This window comes from Oreochromis niloticus, linkage group LG15 (genome assembly GCF_001858045.2).
Source record: "Oreochromis niloticus isolate F11D_XX linkage group LG15, O_niloticus_UMD_NMBU, whole genome shotgun sequence".
NCBI lineage: Eukaryota > Metazoa > Chordata > Actinopteri > Cichliformes > Cichlidae > Oreochromis > Oreochromis niloticus.
The window spans coordinates 35,146,020-35,167,891 of NC_031980.2; the positions used below are offsets into that span (position 1 = coordinate 35,146,020).

At 39.6% G+C, this 21,872-nt stretch overlaps 1 protein-coding gene and 1 long non-coding RNA gene across 2 annotated transcripts; one reads left to right on the forward strand and one right to left on the reverse strand.

Annotated features, from left to right (window-relative positions):
* Positions 1-1,802: 1,802 nt before the first annotated feature.
* LOC112842447 (uncharacterized) lies at positions 1,803-3,037 on the reverse strand. Its single transcript, XR_003214220.1, has 3 exons — positions 2,913-3,037; positions 2,407-2,622; positions 1,803-2,052 (listed from the first exon to the last, which is right to left on the reverse strand). It is a non-coding gene; the product is annotated as an uncharacterized LOC112842447 (long non-coding RNA).
* Positions 2,435-13,628, forward strand: LOC106097717 (5-hydroxytryptamine receptor 3C-like). Its single transcript, XM_019346211.2, has 12 exons — positions 2,435-2,646; positions 2,929-3,111; positions 3,653-3,825; positions 4,457-4,520; positions 5,302-5,465; positions 5,639-5,683; positions 5,976-6,082; positions 11,210-11,379; positions 11,498-11,661; positions 11,942-12,152; positions 12,848-13,057; positions 13,139-13,628. Exons 1-12 carry the CDS (start codon positions 2,460-2,462, stop codon positions 13,420-13,422), a joined length of 1,962 nt encoding a protein of 653 aa, XP_019201756.1. The 5' UTR covers positions 2,435-2,459; the 3' UTR covers positions 13,423-13,628.
* Positions 13,629-21,872: the final 8,244 nt, after the last annotated feature.

The window sequence follows — 21,872 nt, forward strand, 5'->3', positions numbered from 1 at the left end:
TACCTTACATTACCTGTGGTTTATCTGTGCTTTGTATGAAAACACCTACAAGCAAAGCAGCTGTCCTGCCTTCTGCTCCACAGCATTTGCCCAAGGTTTGTCCACATCACGCTTTGTTTAGTGACTATATGTATATCTTCGCCACTTTAGTCTTGCAAGAGTAAGTTTCCCAGATAACCAGCAGACACACCTTTGCTCTGCTGCTGCTGACTAATACAGCTGTCAACAAAACAATTTTAAATGTGGCAATTATTTAAGGAGATGATTATTCTGTAGTATACCAAATAAAACAGTTTCCATTCAAAAAACAGCTGGAATACAACACTTTCACTCGCAACATTATGGTAAGGAATTTTTTCTTGTTACATTGTCACAAGTGTTACTGCTGAAGTTAAATACTAATAATAGTGCATATCTGTTACTTGAATCCAAAATGTTATTACCATTTTTTATTGATAAATCTTCCTGATTGTGATTACAGGAGCTTCTTCCGTCACTCAAGCCAACCATGATTTTGATCTTCATGCCAGGTATGTGTTGTTAAGCACAATGAAAGTATTTGAGTTTCCACTTTAACAACAGTGTGTTCAGTAGCTAATCAATGATGTTAAATACAGTAAAAGTATGAGCATTAAATCTGGAGAGAGACAATTGAATTGACAAGTACTGAATTCATTTTAGTCAAATCCCATTGCAAGCCAAACATTACAACGTAATTACACTCAGATTCATAATTTTGTTGCCTCATCAGCTCTTTGCAGTGCTTACATGGTGAACTGCTCTGCACCAAACCAACCTGCCCTGCTGGAGTGTCTGTCTCCAGTCTTTGAAATAAGTGACATATGGCCTGTGGAGAAAATGACAACATCCACCGATGTCAGCAGTTTCTTCGCTCTGTGTGAGATACTAGGAGCGGTATGTCACTTGTCACATGAGCTTATTTACAATGTCATTAGTGTGTAAACAGATTTTATCTTTTGGTATCAAATCTATCTGAAACTCTTGAGTTGAAGGAGTGTCACCAACAAGTTCAAACTTCTTCAAAAAGAGGCTTTCTGCATTTTCTGTGTTAGAGAATTTTTTTCTGGTCTTCCAGGATGAAAAGGCTGAACTCCTCCTCACTTATATTTGGCTACAATATGTATGTACTGCAATAATTCTAGTATTTTAGCCATACAGGGGTTTGCCTGCTATTTGTGCTGATACCAATTTTGTTGTTTTAGTCTTGGATCAATGAGTTTGTCAGTTGGGACCCATTTCAGTGGTGTACTGAGCTGCTACATCTCCCCAGAACCAAATTGTGTGTTCCAGATACTGTAATCAACGAGTTGTAAGTACAAAATCATTTATCCTTATCTCAAACTCCACACAAGTATTTCCAAAAGAACAGACATCTAGAAACTCTAAAAATGAATGTTTCAGCATTGTGTGGGATACTCTGTTGTTGTAAATGCCACAATCCTCTGTGCCTTTGTCTTGCAATTACAAATCTAACTTATATGCAAACCAGAGAATATGATTACCCTTAATTAAAAACCCTAAATCTAATCCCATGATTGAAAATGTTGAATTTTTGGATTTTGAAAATTGTTCTCCCAAATATTTTGCAAACAGACACAACAAGAACAATTTTTACACAATAATTCCTTTAGTTTTTCTCAGTGACATAATGGGTTAGTGTTGGGTTTTTTTGTCAACATCAATAGTGCCTTAAATCTATGCCATGTTCTGATTTCACGCGTCTATTCACAAAAAACACCCTGTTCCCTGTGTAGTAACAGTACGGTGGATGACGGTCTACCTGTCAGAGCTGTCAGCTCCTGTAACCTTGATGTCTACACCTTCCCCTTTGACATACAAAACTGCACTTATACCTTCAACCCCTGCTTGCACTTTGGTAAGAACATTTAACACTTGATTATTATTATATACCCTTTTTAATTATCTCTAAATTGAATGTGGGCTTTAAGTGAACTCTGACTTAAGAGAGCATTTTTCTCTTCACCTTTCTTCCCTGCGCAGCGAGGCACATAAAGATTTTTCTTGGAAGACCTGCAGAAAAAAAAGCAACAGTCTCGAAGAGTGTGATGGCCACCATGTGTGAATGGGAGCTACTGGATATCACCTCAGATAAAACAACAGAGAATGATAATAACAGTGGGGGTTTATGTGCTGATGAGTTTAAATTTCATGTAAGTTGATGCAATGATAAACTACGATAAATAGTAAGATAAAATCAAAGCTATGTTGTAATTTTATTCCCTATATTTTTAAAATGTTTAAGATTATTGCATAAGTCAAACACACCTAAAAATATAAATTCAGTCTAAATCCTGAATTATACAGTTATATAGCAAATATTCATGTACCAGGTAATGACAAGCGTGGTTCACAGCTTAAGAGTACCTCAGTTATCTCTTCTTTTCTTTCCACAGATTAGATTGAGGTGCCGGGCCACTATGTATATGGTAAACATCCTGCTGCCCAGCTGCTTTCTCATCACAGTCTACCTCTTCAGCTTCCTGCTGCTTCCACAGAGCGTGGACAGGTCCACCTTCAAGATGACCCTCATCCTCGGCCACACCGTCTTCCCGCTGATCATGAATGACCTGCTGCCGGTCACTGGAAACACCATACCCCTGATATGTGAGCAACACTCAACAAAAAGTGTACAGTACAGTGTACAGTGTACAACCGGCTACAGTTGTGTTTGAATAGAAACTGGACTGGGAACATTCTTCTAGAGTGTGTAAAAAATTACAGTATAGAGAAAAATATGTAAACCTTACATAGAACAGGTTTCCATGCCAACAGTATTTAATGCTAATATTTACATCCAGGCACACGCATAAATTCAGTCAACTAGGCTGCAACATTGTAAATCTGTATTGTTTCTGGGTCTCAGCACACACCGTTGTCTCTCTGTAGACGTGTTCTTTTCCATCTGCCTGGCTCTGATGGTGGCCAGTTTGCTGGAAATAAACCCCATCACCAACCTGCTGTGTGGGTCTGCTGACTTCTCTCCTGTCCCTCACTGGATCCGAGTCCTCACGCAACTTCTGGGATTTCTTGTTTCCATGGCACCAATGAATAAGAAATCAAGAGCTTCGGGTATGTTGTTTTTAAGTAGCCTTAAAGTGGTTAAGAACCAGTAGCATGAAGAAATTCAGGATTACAGAAATAATTGACTTTACAGAGTTCAAAATAATTTATTTTGCAAAGTTGTAAAAAAAAAAAAAAAAAAGACCTGAATCAAAACAATCCCCGGCACATGAACTGCTCCAGCTGCGACCCACAGGAAGGCAGCACAGGACAATAAATGCCAAAATAAACAGCACATATTGAGGGGCTGTTGTGATTGTAAATAATAAACAATAACGGAACATGTTCTCTTCACAACCTGTGCAATCAATAATGACTCAATTACACACACATATGTATGTAATGTATTTATTTATATTTCTATACTGTTTATACTATATTTATTTTCAGAACATATTTTATTTTCTATTTATGTATTTTTTCAATAGTTAGATTGATTTTTTGTTTCCCTTGCTTTGCACTGAATGGGGTAGCATATAATTCTGTTGTGCTTTTAGCATTATGGCACTAAAAGATTCTGATTCTGATACTTTTTCTTTAATTGATTTAGAAATAGACCTTAAGACCACAACTGCTGTGGAAAATATTGAAGATTATGAAGAGCCTCAAGAGAAAAATGGGCCTGGAGTGGAGGACGGGGCTGTGCAGGAGCTAAAGAAAGTGGGCAAGGACCTCCAGGACATCCACCTGGAGGTCAACCAAGGCTCAGAGGAGTGGATGCAGGTATTCAAATATTTATATATTTTGAGTGTACAAAAAATACATTATAAATATGTTTGCCAACCCTTTCAGGATGGACTGCTGGATAATTAATCTGTTTTTAAGACTGGAAAAACATGGAAAAATAATGTTGTGATATCATGAAAACAGAAGCTTTCCCTCTTATTGAAAACCCTAATAGATATTTCTGTATTTCCTGAGATTATATCAATAATATGTTTACACAGTGTTACCAGATACAAAATGTAATGTTATCTGCAGCTTAAGAATACGATGATGATTAAACCATATTACAGTGTAGTACTTAACCCAAGTAATCTAAAACATCAGTTTCTAGACCAAGATACACCTCATCCATTATTCATATTTGTAACTACTGTTTATTATGTATATCTAATATCTAAAACATATAAACCTGCTTTTACATTGTGGGCATAATAGGAAGGTAAATTTCATACCAGATGTATAACAGATCTAGGATGAAGAAACATTTAACAACGAATGTCAAGGTTTAACAGTTAGGTTCAATTTGAACGTTGACTTTTTTTAATGACCTGTAATGACTGTGTTTAAAAAGATGCCCACGCCACTATCACACCACTCAAACTGACAACCACAGTTTTAATGTTTTCAGTGCTGCTCGCTGAAAGTCAGGCCTTCAAAGCTTCTATTAATCTTCATCTCTCTGCTCATGCATGGTAAGTTCCTATAATGTACTTATACACATTTATTTATATTATTAAAAAACAACTAATTCTTATATTACTGATTATTTGAATCCCCTGTGTAATTAATTTTGATGTGTTGATTTTCTCACAGTTTTCATTCCAAAATACTAAATAGTATTTAAACATATAAATGACACACTGTAATGGTTCATCAAACTGTGTTTATTATTTGCACAATACCACTAATTTTATGTGCATAATCTACAGTGTCTCTGGGCATCTTATTAAAAAATAATCTTACTACAAAATGATGTTATACCTGTTGAAATTCCTAATTGCAAAACTGATTTCTGAGAGTCAGATTGTAACACCCATTAAAGAATAAAGTACATTTTTTGGATTGGATGATTTTTTTTTTTTTTCATTCAGGGTCGTTGCACTTGACTAGACTTGTTCACTTTGTCAGCACCACTCACACTGACAGTTAGCTAGTCTTATAAATATTCAAGGAAGAGGAAACATGAGGTACTAGCAGCCAAAAAAATGTCTAAACTACACATTTAGCCAGAAATGTTATGCACCCTGCTGTCCAATTCATTCCTGTCTACATTTCAAAGATTTTACTTTTAGATTAAAAACTGAAATTCAAATTTGAAACTTGATAAAGTTAAGTTTAGATTTAGATAAATGTAGATATACATGATGCCTCACTCATAATTGGGTCGCGTTTGCCAGAGTTGTAATTGTGGGCGTTCAGACAAAGGTATTTTGCTGCGAGATCACGAGGGCACATTTCTTCTTTCCTTTGCAGCTCAGTACGGCTCCACCATGCTGAACTGCTCCAACCCTGATACACCGTCAACGCTGGAGGCTCTTTCGCCAATCTTCAACCTGAACGCCATTCGACCTGTGGTGAACATAACAACAGTCACTAACGTTGGCCTTTTCTTAACTGTGTTTGGCATTATGGGAGTGGTAAATGACACCTTTATTAACATAAAACCATTTCAATATTAGATCATATGTATACACATGTGCTTTTCTGCATACTGTACAAGATAAAGAGCATAAAATGTTCAAATGCAATTTTCCATGAGGGCAATTTTTAATTTTTTGGAAAATAAATAAATAAATATCTTCTTTTTCAGGATGAGAAAGCCCAGCTCCTTACAACATTTCTATGGCAAGATGTTGTAAGTCGTTTTTTCATAGTACATTTTCAAGCAATAATGAAACAGCTGATTTCTGCCCATATCTATGCATAAAAAATGTTTTTATACATGAAAGTTAAAGTTTTGTCCTTGAAATCTTTTTGGGCAGCAAATAGCCAAATCCATTAGTGACATAAAAGTCATAAAAGTAAAGATAAGATAAAAGAATAGTTTTTGGGGTTCCCTTTTAAATTTAATTATCTCTAGTTTTTAAATGGTAGCCATCAGGTTTTATATTGTGTTCATGTTTGTATCTGCATGGTTTGTGTCACAGCAATGGGAAAATGAATTCACCAAGTGGGACCCAGAAAACTGTGGAACTAGTCGGATTTCAATTCCAAGAACAAATCTCTGGGTACCAGATATTGTAATCAATGAAATGTAAGTGCCATCTTCAATAATTTGCAGATTAAGATCATTTCTTTTTTATGTATATGTGTGATCTTGAGAACTAGCCCTGACGCTTCATTAGCCAATAAAGCGCTAACTCTACTAAGCAGCAAAAACAAAAATGGAGAAGGTGCATACAGGTGAAAGTAGAAAGGCTGGTTTCTGTGCATACTGTTGTCAGGAAATATTTGAGTTGCGACTCCAAACGATTTCCATCTATCCATTTTCTTGCTCTTGTCTGGTCGCGGGGTCAGCAGCATAAGCAGAGAAGCTCAGACATCCCTCTCCCAATCCACCTCCTCCAGATTAGTTAAGGGAATAACGAGGCATTCCCAGGCCAGTCGAGAGAAATAATCTTTCCAGCTTGTCCTGGGTCTGCCCCGGGACCTCCTCCTGTTGGGATGTGTCAAGCACACCTCACCAGGACGCATCCTTATCAAATGCCTGACTATCATAACTGGCTCCTTTCAACTGTCGTGGTTTGTTGTGTGGAAGACCCAAACGCAGGACTTATACATGGGGGAGTAAACCCAAAACTTCAGCTTTATTGCTGGAAAAACTCTAACACTGATACAAAAAACAAAACCAAAAACAAGAAACTAGAAACATGAAACTTAAACCAAAAAGCTAAGAAACTAGGAAACTTAAAGTGGGAGTACGGAGGAAACACACGTAGCACAGAGCGGGTACATGATGGTTAATGACACGACAACGGACAGAGGAAAACACAGCTTAAATACACCAGGAATGGAAAACAGGAGGGAAACACAGCTGGGACTAATCTGACATAATGAGACGAAGGGGAAGCAAAACTCAAAACAGTGAATGCAGGACACAAGACTATCAAAGTAAAACAGGAAACAAAAGACAGGTGCAGAGACGCAGACTTGACAAGGAGGCATGGCTGACAGGGAAAACAGAGCGAACGTGGAGCACAGAGACAAGAGTACAAACTGCGACATGGAGACACGGCTGACTGGGGAGACACAGGGAACATAGAGACAGGGGAGAGTAGACTTGAAACGTGGGACACGGGAACAGAAACTAAACACAGGCTAAGATGAACACTGAGGGAGGGAGCACTAAGATTCCTGAGAGCTTAAGAAATAAAGATAACCAAAACCAAGAACAACAATAATCAAAGAATATTTAACCAAAAACACAAACACTAGGTCACCAGACCCAGTACCTTGACATCAACATGGAGAAGTAGTGGCTCTACTCCAAGCAAAGCAGTCCTGCGCTAGGATAGTAACTCCATCCCAAGCAGGGTGAATGGTTCCTTTGGTCGTGTACACATAAGGGTCTACTGAAGGCTCTTCTCTTTGTGTGATCCCTCACCCAGGACCAATTTGCCATGCGAGGGGACAAAAGCTCCCTGACAGCATAGCCCCTGGGATCCATAGGACACACAAACCCCTACACTACTATAAGGTAGCAATTTACATAGGGGTCCAACTGATGTCAGTGGAATAACATAACAATAGGGTGGATAGGATAATAGAGCGACTTGGTAAGACTGCTATCCACTATATAAAGGTATAATCTTTTTGATCTGCCTTCCATAATATTTAGCAGACAGAACAAAGCAGACAAGTTAACACTTCAGAATCAGAATCAGAATCAGAATACTTTATTGATCCCTAGGGGAAATTATCTTTCGTTTCAGTGCTCCATTATAAACAAACATTAACAGAGACAGACAATACACTAACTAAGAATAGCACAATATATACAGGCATATATATACATAAAAGTCACTTATTAATAAATAGCTGAAAAAGAACATGTGCAAGAAGGGTGTAGCTGTTGCAGTAAACAGTGTGTTAGATGGAGGAGTTGTACAGGGAGATGGCCACAGGCAGGAATGATTTCCTGTGTCGTTCAGTGGTGCTTTTCGGTAATCTGAGTCTTTCACTGAACGTGCTCCTGTGACTGACCAGCATGTCATGGAGTGGGTGGGAGGTGTTATCCAACATTGTCTTTATCTTGGACAGCATCCACCTCTCCGACACCACCTTGAGGGAGTCCAGCTCCATCCCCACAACATTACTGGCCTTACGAATCAGTTTATCGAGTCTGTTGGCATCTGCGACCCTCAGCCTGCTCCCCCAGCATTCAACAGCATAGAGGATCGCACTGGCCACAACAGACTCGTAGAAAATCCTGAGCATTTTCTGGCAGATGTTGAAGGACCTCAGTCGCCTCAAAAAATAGAGACGACTCTGGCTCTTTCTGTAAAGTGCTGTGGTGTTTTTAGCCCAGTCCGGTTTATTGTCAATGTGTACTCCAAGGTATTTATAGTTATCCACAATGTCAACACTGACCCCCTGGATTGAAACAGGGGTTAAGTGTTTCCTGGTCTTCCTGAAGTCCACTATCAATTCCTTGGTCTTTGCCACGTTGAGCTGCAGATGATTCTGCTCACACCACGTGACAAAGGAGTCGACCACAGCCCGGCACTCTGTCTCATCATCCCTGCTGATGCATCCAACCACTGCGGAGTCATCAGAAAACCTCTGAAGATGGCAGGTCTCTGTGCAGTGGCTGAAGTCTGTGGTGTAGAGGGTGAAGAGGAAGGGGGAGAGGACAGTCCCTTGTGGTGCCCCTGTGTTGCTGATTACCTTCTCAGACACACACTGTGGGAGACGTACATATTGTGGTCTTCCTGTCTGGTAACCAACAATCCAGGACAACAGAGAAGCATCCACCTGCATCGCTGTTAACTTATCACCCAGGAGGGTCGGCCTGATGGTGTTGAAAGCAATAGAAAAGTCAAAAAACATGACCCTTACAGTGCTCGCCGGCTGGTCCAGATGGGTGTAGACACGATTTAGCAGGTAGATGATGGCGTCCTCTGTTCCGAGACGAGGCTGATAAGCAAATTGAAGGGGATCCAGATGTGGTCTCACTAAGGGTCGCAGCTGGTCCAGGATGAGCCTTTCCAGGGTCTTCATGATGTGGGAGGTCAGTGCCACGGGCCTGTAATCCTGGGGGCCACTGGGACGTGGTGTCTTTGGAATAGGGACGAGGCATGATGTCTTCCACATCACTGGTACTCTCTGCAGACTCAGCATAAACAGTTTATGAAAGACTCCACACAGCTGAGGGGCGCAGGCCTTGAGGACGCGTGGACTCACTCCGTCTGGTCCAGCAGACTTGCCTGAGTGAAGTCTCTCATTTGCATCTCAACCTGGTATTGAGTGAAGGTGATGGGTGGGGGAGGGGTGTCAGGAATCTCACAGGAGGCAACAGCGCCATGTGGAGAGGGAGGCTGGCACAGGGGTGTGGCTCTGGATTCCAGGCTGACTGGAGGTGAGGTTGTGGGGGTGTGAGCAGACACTGTGGTGTCGAATCTATTGAAAAACAGATTCAACTCATTAGCTCTATTCTCACCTCCCTCAGCTCCCCTGCTGTTGGTTGGCCTGAATCCAGTGATGGTCTTCATGCCCCTCCATACCTCTCTCATGCTGTTCTGCTGGAGTTTCCACTCCAGCTTCCTCCTGTAATTGTCCTTAGCCTCTCTGATCTTGTCCTGTAGTAACACCTGGATCCTTCTCACCTCCTCTTTATTGTCCCCTCTGAAAGCCCCCTTCTTGTCGTTGAGGAGGGCTTTGATGTCCTTAGTCACCCACGGCTTGTTATTTGAGTAACAATGAACAGTCTGAGGTGGAACAATGGAGTCGGTGCAGAAAGTTATGTAGTCTGTGATACACTCAGTAAGCCCATTGATGTCCTCGGCCTGAGGCTCACAGAGTGTTTCCCAGTGGGTCACCTCGAAACAGCCCTGTAGTTCCGCTAAGGCCTCTTCTGACCACCTCCTAATGCTCCTCGTGGTCACAGGTTCCCTCCTCACACAGCGGGGGGGTGAGGTGAATCAGGTTATGATCTGACCTACCAAGTGGGGGGAGGGAGGAGGAGCTGTATGCATCCTTGACATGAGCATACAGTAGGTCTAAAATCTTCTCTCCCCTGGTGGGACAGTCCACATATTGTCTGGATGTTGGTTGTGTATTGTCCAGTGATACATGGTTGAAGTCACCCGAGATCACAATAAAGGCACTCGGGTGCTGAGTCTGTAACCGGGCTATGGAAGAGTGGATAGTGTCACATGCAGCTGTGGGGTTAGCAGAGGGAGGAACATAAACAGCCACCAAGATGACATGAGAGAATTCCCTGGGTGAATAATACAGCCTGAGTCCTACAGCACACAGTTCAATGTCCGGGCAACAAATCCTTTCTTTGATTGTTATGTTGGCAGGGTTACACCACCGGTTGTTAACTAAAACAGCAAGCCCACCTCCTTTCCGCTTACCGCTAGCGATGCTGTCCCTGTCCGCCCGAACAGTGTGGAAGCCTTCCACGGAAGCATTCTCGTTGGGAATGTCCTGGTGCATCCATGATTCAGTGAAACACATCAGGCTACACTCTCGGTATTCCCTCTGACTCCATACCAGTACTGAGAGCTCGTCGATGTTATTCGATAACGATCGCACATTTCCCATTACGATAGACGGCAGACACGGTTTATACCTCCTCCTCGCTTCGAGCCTCCGCTGTCTCACCGTCTCCTTCTTTCTTCTCTTCTGTCCTTGACCTCTGCATCCCCGATGTGTTTTTCTCCAAATTTCAGCTGGTACTTCTGCGGGCCTGGCCAGCAAGCCGGCTGGCATCAGGGCGATCAGCTGATCTCTGGAGGAAACAGTCCGTGCGTGTAGGAGATGTGCCGCGGTCCCGTTCCTTGATAAAAGTAATAGTTCCACGGCCACCAGAAGAACAAAAACTCTCTCAATCCACATGATTGAGTGAAAGATAATAAACAGATGAAAATACAAGTCAGAAAAAAAAAGAATATGTAAGAAAACAGAGCTAAACTAAGAGAAAAAGCAGGAGCGACTGTAACAGGCTGCACGCTTAGCAGTCATACTTAATATTAGGTGGCACTCTGTGTATCAACTGTAAGCCCTTTCTTCATACATTTTCTATTTCTGTCATGTAGCTATCTGAGTAAACTTAATTTTAATAATGAAGATAGTTTTGTTTGAAACATTTAATGAGGGCAATATCAGCATACAGGTGCTTGTGTTTCTAAATTTTATGTCTTTCATCTTCCTGTAGCATGGATGAAAACACAGCTCCAAAGGTCCCATATACCTACCTGCTTTCTAATGGCATTGTGAGGGATTCACAGCCTGTCAAAGCTGTCACCTCGTGCAGGCTTGACATCTACTTGTTTCCATTTGACATTCAGAACTGCACTTTAACCTTCAACTCATTCACACTCAAGAGTAAGTGTGAATAAATCTGTCCTATGAAATGAATGGTTTAGTTTATAATACAGTAAGATTATTTTACTGACATTAATATGAATAGTCTTGTCTGACAAACTGACTATTTTCCATGCAGGTAATGCTCTGCAGCTTTATCTGACAGGGACTTCAGAGATGATGTTTGAAAACTCTAAATCAATGATGGCAACCAAGGGTGAATGGGAATTAATAGGAATTGCAGCAAAGAAATACACACTACCGTCTACAGTATCGGGCTTTTATGATGAAATTCGCTTCCAAGTAAGACACTCCATTACACTGTAAAAGTATAATGTTATTGTATAATTTAATTATTCATACTATAAGAAAACAGAGGACACAAAGGCAAAGGCTTTTAGAAAGTAATCAGAAACAAGAGTTTTCTCTTCATTATCAGATATTTAACTCTTCGGTTTGTATATCTGAGGAACCTAGGATCTATTGAATGTTTAAATCAAATACATCTTAAAGTTCTAAAACCATCAAAAACACCCAGGAACATTAGCACCGTCCTTAGTGTTAAATTCTCACTTTGCTGCAGATCTCATTGCGGCGCCAGGCCATGCTGTACATAGTGAACCTCCTGCTCCCCAGCTGCTTCCTCATCACTGTGGACCTCTTCAGCTTCCTCCTGCCTCCCAATGATGTCGACCGCTCTTTGTTCAAGATGACACTAATCCTGGGCTACACCGTCTTCCTGCTCATAATGAATGATCTGCTGCCTGTTACTGGAAATGCCATACCTCTCATAAGTAAGTTTACATTGTCTGGTTTGGTATACATTTCGTCCCAATGTGACTTTTTGTTCCAAATACTAAAGGGTTGCTTGTTCTGATTCACCTAGAGATATAACAGTATAACTACCATAATGTAATGATGAAGCTACATGTGTGAAAGAAAACGATGGCTAATATATTCTTAAAAGTATACCTTTAAAAAGTACAAATCATCATATCGAATCATTAACAAAGTGCCAGGTTTTTGGTTATAATGCACAGTTATTTGGGCTATTTTGTTTCAACTTTGTGTTTGTTGGTCTGCTCATTTCAGTTTAGTTCTTATTATATGAAAATGTTTAGTTTTGATTTAATTTTTATCAGTTTCAGTGTTAGTTTGGGTCTTTTTAATTATTATTTATAAATAATGCATGACAAATATGTCAGACTCAAGATTTAGGAAAATCAATATAGGCATTACAACAAACACACAGAATTTTTGAGAGCAGTTGACTCACAGTCTCATAGATTAAAGCGTCATCTGTGACAGATTTTTTCACCAAGCTGACAGGGGCTGAGGATATTTCTTAAATAGTTTACGGCTTGTCTCCATTCCCCTGAATAGACCAAAAATATTCATGATTTTAATTTTTAAATATTTTGTCTGGATTTAACTTGTATTTGTCTGTAAAATGTTAACATTAATTATTATTCCACTATCATTTTTATAGACGTTTTCCTGTCTATGTGCCTGACTATGATGGTGGGCAGTCTACTGGAAACTATTGTCGTTACAAGCTTCCTGCATGGTTCCTCTAACTATTCTCGAGCTCCTCGTTGGATCAGAGTGCTTTTTCTTAAAATCCTGGGTCGACTAGTATGCCTTCCTCAAAAGCCCAGAGATCGAAACGACACAGTGATCCAAAATCCGGTCACACAGGGTAGGAGACAAGATCAGGATATGCAAATTCTTATAAAATGTCAAAGCTGACATAATCTTCTCACTTGTCTCCCCTCAATAGAAATGCCAATCTACTCTCCAGTGACAGAGGAATCCAAGACTCTGGAGCAGAAGGGGCCACTGAGTGAGGACAAAGCCCTGCAAGAGCTGTGGAGCCTGGGCAGAGTCCTCCAGGCCATCCGCCTTCAGGTGGAGCAGCATCTGAGCAAAAGCCTGAGCACAGAGGAATGGATCCAGATAGGTTTAATCATAGACCGCCTGCTGTTCATCCTTTACATCATCTTCATAACAGTCAGCTTCATTACCATCATCATTATCTGGGTGGTTTCATACAATGCAGCCTAATGTAACTTTTTAGCTTGTCTTCTTTAAACTCTTTGTATACATTGAAATGCTTTACCCTGTTCTGTAATTTTAGTATGCCAATTATGCAAATACATATATAACAGAGCCCTATTTTCCAACAAAACCCTTCATCTGTCTTATATTTTCATCACTTTATGAACCAAAAAGCAAATTAGACAAGAAACTTTAAAGTCCAGATAATTACGAACTTAATCTTACAAATATTCTAAGCTGTGTAAAGGCAATTATAACAATTATATAATTATTTTGAGTTCTTCTATACATCCATTTTCTGTAGCACGAGTTTTCTGTATTTGATGTTTGGTGCTAAATGAGTCAAAAGGCTTCATTTACAAAATTAAATAATCAAACAAGAGTGCACAAATCCCCCGCTTTAGGCAAGGGCTATACTAAAGATTTGATGTTTTATAAAATTTTTCATTACAACAGACTGACCTCAACCTGCTTTTATCAGAACATTCATCATCAGTAGTTTTTATAGATCATTTATATAAATAATTGTTTTGTGTCAACGTTAAGTCACATAATGTTGCATTGAAAAGATAAGGTTTTAAAGAGCTCAAACAAAAAGAAAGGCTTATGTTGTGGAGGTAAACACAGACGACACAAGAGCTCTTGATTAACACATTGCTCATCAACACACAACTCAATACTTTTCCCTCCAAAACACAGCAACAACACTTCCTGTAAACTGGGTGTGAGTGGAGCCCTCCAGTAGTCCATCACAATGTCCCCCATGGTTAAGCATCCAATTTCATATAATATATTACTCAATATACTTTCGTGCTTTTTTTTCATGGTCAACTTCGACCTTGAGACTCATGTTTAAAGACAATCTAAGTATCTATTTTGGATATAATATTTTATTTCTTAAACATCAACCTCATGTGCTGCCATCACCTTTAAATAAAATATTAAGAATATTTGATCTTGTGTAAATCTTTTGTTTTGTGTCTGTGTGGTTGGTTTCAACAATCACTATTAAAGTTTTCCACTGCATTTTCTTTGGCTTTTTGTCTTTGTGTTTAATGCAAATGTGAGTGGTAAATAACTCAGAGTTTTAAACTCTTTGACTTTAAAACTACAGCATCACTAGCTTTATGATGGCATGTTAAACAAAACTGTCTGTGTTGTTTCATTAGCTGTGAGTTAAGATTTAACAATTTGTTTTAACAAGCAACTGAGTTGAAAATGTACAAAACTTGCTCAGAGTGTTGGTACTTTGTTTTGTTTGGATGAGTTATGGAACTGGGTGAGATGAAACAGACAGAATAACAAGACCGAGTGACTACTACTAACTTACTAACTTTGTCTCCAAACTGTCCACCCTGAGCTGTCCCTCGGATTGACCACTTTCTAATTCTCTCCTCATGGTCACAGCAACTGAAAATCTTAGGATCTATATCTTGCTCCCACCAAATATCCACACAATATAAATGATAATTTAAAAAAGATAAAAACAATAATGAAAACAGAGCATTAAGAGCTAAAGTAAAACTGAACATTTCTAAATAATAAAAACTAAAGTAGCCACAAAATCCACACATTTGTTAATGACCTTGTAGTACCGTATAACCCTATTAGAGCACTTCGCTCTCACACTGCAGGCTTACTTGTTGTTCCTAGAGTATTTAAAAGTAGAATGGGAGGCAGAGCCTTCAGTTTTCAGGCCCCTCTTCTGTGGAACCAGCTTCCAGTTTGGATTCACGAGTCCGACACTATCTCTACTTTTAAGATTAGGCTTAAAACTTTCCTTTTTGCTAAAGCATATAGTTAGGGCTGGACCAGGTGACCCTGAATCCTCCCTTAGTTATGCTGCAATAGACGTAGGCTGCCGGGGATTCCCATGATGCATTGAGTATTTCTTCTTCTGTCACCTTTCTCACTCACTATGTATTAATAGACCTCTCTGCATTGAATCACACTTGTTATTAATCTTTGTCTCTCTTCCACAGCATGTCTTTATCCTGTCTTCCTTCTCTCACCCCAACCGGGGGTGGCCCCGCCCCTCCCTGAGCCTGGTTCTGCCGGAGGTTTCTTCCTGTTAAAAGGGAGTTTTTCCTTCCCACTGTCGCCAAAGTGCTTGCTCATAGGGGGTCATATGATTGGTGGGTTCTTCTCTGTATCTACTGTGCAATATAAAGCGCCTTGAGGTGACTGCTGTTGTGATTTGGCACTATATAAATAAAATTGAATTAAATTGAAAATTGAATTGAATATCCTTGGTTTCCTAACATAAAACAAATTGTTGCAGCCAGGGGCAGCCCAAAAATGATCGACTTAAACTGATTTTATTTTATTGTTGTTATTTTCCTTGAGTTAGCGATCCTGTCACTTGTTAGCTAACATAAACTAATGTAAGTCTATTTTACCAACCAACCACATACTGACAGAAGATGGCACTAAACATGTTCTCAAAACTTAAATTTCAAGCACTTATTTTTTTAATCCAGCTTCACAGACAGTGTTAAATCTATGTCCATTTATGAGAGCAAGGCTCCATGATGGAAATTAGCCTTTATATATGCAGCTTTTCATGTCCTCTTTAATCACTGGTGTGATTTCTGGTGTATGTTGGTCCGAGAAATAGCGAACCAGTGTGCAACATAATGAGAGACATGAAGACAGCGAGGATGAGAGGATGTTCTGCCTCTTCCTAAATTTAAAACAACTGGAATAAACTCATGTGTGTTATGTTTTTATTTTGCTAGTTCATAAGAAATTCTACACCCAGTTCAAAATCATACAAAACAATTACACATTACACAGATACTGGTAGTATATATATACACACACAGGTTGATTACATAACAACATTCAGGCTTTTTATCAATTATGTTTACAAATGTTAAGAATTCACAAGCAAAGGGAGAACACACCATGGCACACATTTAAACAAGGGAAGCTTATTGATTAAGACATAAAATTATTTTTTCAGCCTGATATTAGACAGAAATGTCACATGATGTTAAACAGTGGGCAATCATGATGAAACAGTTTATTTTAATTTGTAGATTCAACATGCTCTTCATATTTTTGGCCACCAGATGTCACCAAATAGGACTGTGTTGAAAAGCTTAGTAAGCTGAGTAATAAACTGTTTTTCAATACAAGCTTCAGTGCTTTACAAACTTCATCTGGTCTTCACTAAAAAACAACTCACATTGTCTCCAACAGAATCTGGTCACAAGGAAACAACAGGAAAGTCTTTCACTCAAATGCAAGAAGGTAAAAAAGCCACACTTCACTGTTTTCTCCAAAATGATCCAGCAAAGACTGAACGTCTGTCACTGCCCTAAGTAGTGGCCAAAAACGAGGATGTCATGAATAGGTATGTGATTACACCAGGCATGTCAAAGCAGAAGGCAGGAACCAGAGGAAGGCCCTGCTTTTGCATCAAAACTAACTCATGAACACACACACACACACACACGTGTACACATCGCGCACATGATAGAGGATGATGATGAAGAGGGAGAGACTGCTAAGAGGAGAGAGACAGACAGAAAATGGAGAATCAGAGAGGTCATGACAAAAATAAAAAGTTATCAAAAACCTAATTGGCTCTATGTTATGAAGCAATTTCGCCCCAAAACAAATAATTGGATGTGCCATCTCTTGACAGAAAGAACTGCAATTAAACATTTGTGATATCTGGCAATGAGTTTTTCACTGTGGAAGATTTTTGTCCCATTCTTCTTTGCAAAATTGTTGAAAAAGGTCAGCTGTAAGGAGATTTTTCAGGAAAACCAAAGTCAACCTGTTTCTCACACAGCACACAGGCAAACGTACAGTTCATTTGCCTGTGATCAGCAAGTCACATTGATCATAGGTTGACATTGCTGTGGTCAGTCTTCACCATTTGCGTGTCACACATAGAGAAACATAACAATAACTAGGGTCAATGTACAGGATGTCTGAAAAAACCTATAGGCAAAGCAGCTCCCCTGCCTTTAGTTTTCCCTGCTCCACATCATCTTCCATGCGTTTGTCAACATCAGGTTTTTTTTCAGTGAAAATATGTATATCTTGGCCACAAAGGCTGGCTTTAATCTTCTAAGAGTTAGTTTTCCAGATAACCAGCAGAAAGCCTGACTGACAGTAACATTTTTTGAATGTGGCAATTTTTTAAGGGGATGATTATTCTGTAGAATGCAGAGGAAACAGGTTCCATTTGAAAAACAGCTGGAATACAAGAATTTCACTCTCAACATCATGGTAAGGTGTCTTCACCTACATACTCCTTATGTTATGTTATTCCTGAGGTTTAATACAGCACATCTAATAATAAAGCCGCTCTGTTACTTTACTTTAACATAATATTATTAGTTCTCTTCATTGCACTTCCTTTTAATTCTAGGTGCTGCTTCCATCAATTAAGTCTACCATGTTAATTTTCATCAGTAACTTCATGCCAGGTAAGGATTTTGTGAAGTACAATACCTGAGTTTAAATTTCAATTAAAAGATCAGCTCAGTCTAAAAAGGAAAAAGGTCTAGAAGAGCATGTGTAGTATCTACTGAATTATATTTGCATAAGAGGATAAAAAAATATGCAATATTTACATTTTCCTGGACTGAGGTGTAAATTAGAAATACAACTTCTGGTGCGCATCACCAGCTCCCCACACAAATCTCTCCTTCAGCTTACATTCCACCTTGGGAGCTCTGTCGCCTCTGTTTTCTTTGATTGCTAAAAACTCTTGATTATTCACTCTTGGCTTTGAAATGCACCTTCTGCTATTCAGTCATATTAGTTAAAAGTGGTCTTCAGAAATGTGTCATATCTGCTTAATAATTTGAACACTATGCTCCTTCCTTTGTCTTCATATTTCTTCTGGCTGCAGTTTTTCGCACATTGCACAGCTCCATTTGGGGGGTACTATCAAGGGTAATAGCTATCAGGTAGCAGATCTCCAGATTTTCTGCTGTTTCCCATTTTCTGCACAGTAAGTTCAGTCTCATGGCATTGTTCTTATAAGTTAAGAACTGATAGTGTATTCATGACAATATAGCCGTACTCTGTCTCTCTGTTTATTACATGGTTCTTTACATGTCCATGACAACATTTGAAAAGCTCCTCAAATATCAGCTTTAGCAGCTTCACAACATTTTTCACCATCTCTCGTCCACAAATGGACTGGATAGCAAAGTTAAAGCTTAAAGTTATGGTAAATCAGCATATACCTGGTTGTGGTATGAAAGTCTTTTCTATCTCTAGTCACATTTATGTTTTTAATTCTCTGAGCCTCGTAAACCTTTATTCTCTACAGTAGACTGTCTTTTCTCTCTCCAGTCCAGTTTTACACATGCTCTCCAGCTCCCCCCTACCCCACGCCTACAACGGCCTTCTAGCCTGGCTGCTTACACTCTACTCTCTCCTGGCCATCGCCAACCTTTCAGCATGGTCGCAGGCTTCCTCTCTGCTGGTCTACGTAGGCCCTTCAGCATGGTCACAGGCTTTCACACCCACCTGTGTCTCCTCCTAGGTTGGCTTTTCAGCCTGGTAGCAGGCTCTCCCTCTCCCTTTCTCTCTCTCTCTCCTGATTTATGATGGCCTTCAGCCTGGTAGCAGGCTCTCGCACTTGCCTGTCTCTCAGCTTGCATCAGCCTCTTAGCCTGGTCTAAGGCTCTTACATTACTTGTCTCCTGGCCTGCGATGATCTTTCCAACTGGTTGCAGCCTTGCTTTTTCTCCCCTGACCTACAGAGGCCTTTAGGCCTGGTCGGAGATTCTCTTAATCCTCTTTCCTAGGATTTGATGGCCACTAAGCTTAATCACGAGCTTTTGTTTCTCTCTGCTGGTCTCTGATGGCCCTTGGGCGTTAACTCAAACTCTTTCTCATTATGCTTCCTCTTTCCTCTTGCTATCTGGACTCTTCCCCAGCTTCCTCTTGTTAACACTAGTTTCTCTTAGTATGCCTTTTTATATAGTCTCTTGTCAGAGTTTTGTTCATGCACAGCTAACAGTCATTCTATAGAGTCAAACCTCTCTGCTACAGTAAGATTTCTCTTAAACCTTTTGGGGGGTCCTGTCAGTTCTACCATGATGAGTTATCAGAGTCTAATCGCCAAAAACATCTCAATGAATAAATAAAAGTCTCAATAAATCATGCTCAGTTCTTCCAAGTGATTTCTCGTTATTGAAATTTCATTGTCTTATCAACCCTTTGCAGTTGTTTCTTTTGAAAGTAATTACTAAGATAAATATATAAATAATTAATTACAAATATAATAATTATATTTAAAACATTTAATACATTATTTATTTCTGATGTTAATGAATTAATTTCACGTAATATTAATAATATTAATAATATTAATAATAATATTGCTATTGTATATAACTAAAACCAAGTCTGAAAAAATATGAGACAATCTTTTTCAATAAACAAGCTTGGCTGGCAGGTTTGAAACCAAACACCACCTGTTTCTCACAGGTTACTCTCATTTGCCTGAGATCAGCAGACGTGACACGGATGGCGCTGTGGTCAGTCCTCAGCATTTTTCGAATCACACACTGAGGTACATCACATTAACTCTGGTTCATCTGCACTTTGTATCAAAACACCCACGGCAAAGCAGTCGCCCTACCTTTATATTTCCCTGCTCCAAATTATTTGCCCAAGGTTTGTCCACATCACGCTTTATTTAATGACAACACGTACATCTTGGCCATGAAGGGTGACTTTGGAAGAGTTAGTTCCCAGAAAAGCCGCAGACACACTTGGTAATCATGGTAAGGAATCTTCTCTTCTTTATGTTATGAAGTGTAACTAATAGTTAAAGTACATAATTAGTAACAACTAATAATAGTGCATTTGCTGTAACTTTAATCAAATCTTCTTTTTATTATAGGGGGCCTTCCATCTGTCAAAAATAATTGTTATCCTCATACCATGAATGCATTTTTTTAGTTATGCTGCTGAAAATTCAGTTCAACTCAATACTTTATTGTCTCACAAGGGGAAATTAGTTTAGAAGCAGGAGCAACAAGGACAACATACATGGGGACAATGAGTAAAAGATTGTGTGGTGTCGCGAAAATGAGAGATAACCGGGGACGGTTACTAAAGTAGTGACAACGCCACCTGGGGGAGGGCGCTACAACCCCAGGAAAGATTTCTCTAGCCAATGAGAAGATTGCACTGGCTACCAAAGCCCACAGACTCGTTATTTAAAGGCAGAGGTGAAACAAAGAAAGTTTATAATTCAAAAGTTTATTTAGAGGAACTACTAAAACATAACTAAAAGATTAAAAAGGCACCTAGGGTAGCAGGGGTAAGAGAGTAAAATAATTAAAACACTTTATTACCGAACAATAATTAAAACGACATACTCCCTACCACAATGCTACACTAAAACAAGCACAATATGTTAAAAGAGGCAACTAGACAAAATGGTGGAGACCGGCCACTTGAGGAGGCAACCTACAGGGAGGAGTGCCCAAGGGTGCCACCAATTACTCACCCGTGTGATTTCACAGCAAACCTCACTCACACTAAACTCTAAATGGTGCAATCTGCCTATGCCCGGTGTGTACACTCGCATGCATCGGGGAGGGGATTCCACCTCACGTGCCTAGCCTCTAAACAAGCGGCCGCACCTCCACTAAAGCAATAAAAGAAAAGATAAAACGTTAAACAATCAATAAAAGATCTACATAAAACCACATCCCAAATCACTATACGTTATAAAAGTAGTGCATAACAAACAAAACAGCATCTGACAAGACAGCAGCAGTCTAATGCACACCTGCAACAAGAGAGGGAAACAGTAGTCAGAGTCCACCCTACTATGCCACAGTATGATAAACAAAAGTCGCACTTGCCACTCTCTAAGGGCAACTGAGTAGCTTTCCTTAAGAGATATGTGGAGCTCAACTGCCTAGTGCTGCAGCCACCTTAGATTGCCAAGACCGCCAAATGCCTTCTCTCAGTAGTGAAGCGCAGCTGTTTCTTATAGCTAGGTAATTGTCGGCTGAAAGGTGTGGATGTCAGTGGTGCGTTTAGGGACATCATGTAACATCCTAACCCAAAATCTACTTCACTACAATCGCATAAGAATAAAACACTGTCACGATAAATAAAAGACACAACAACAATAAAACAACAACAACAATAAAAAGGGGAAAAAAGTGGCAGGTAGCAGTAGGGAGAAAAGAAACCTGCTCTGAAATGACGGCCAGAGGAAAAAGAGTCAAACTTTCCATGGAGTAGGTGGTTAAAACAATTAATAATAAAATGAGCCTTTGTTAGCACATGCTTGCTATAAATGTACAAAAGCCTACAAAAGCCAACACCCTGAGATTTTTTAGCTAGAGAAGTCCCAGCCAAAGTTCAGCATTATGTTTAATATAGTAAAACACATACTGGAATATTTAAATTCCTCTGTACTGAGAATTACGTTTGGAAAGAGAAATGTATTGAAT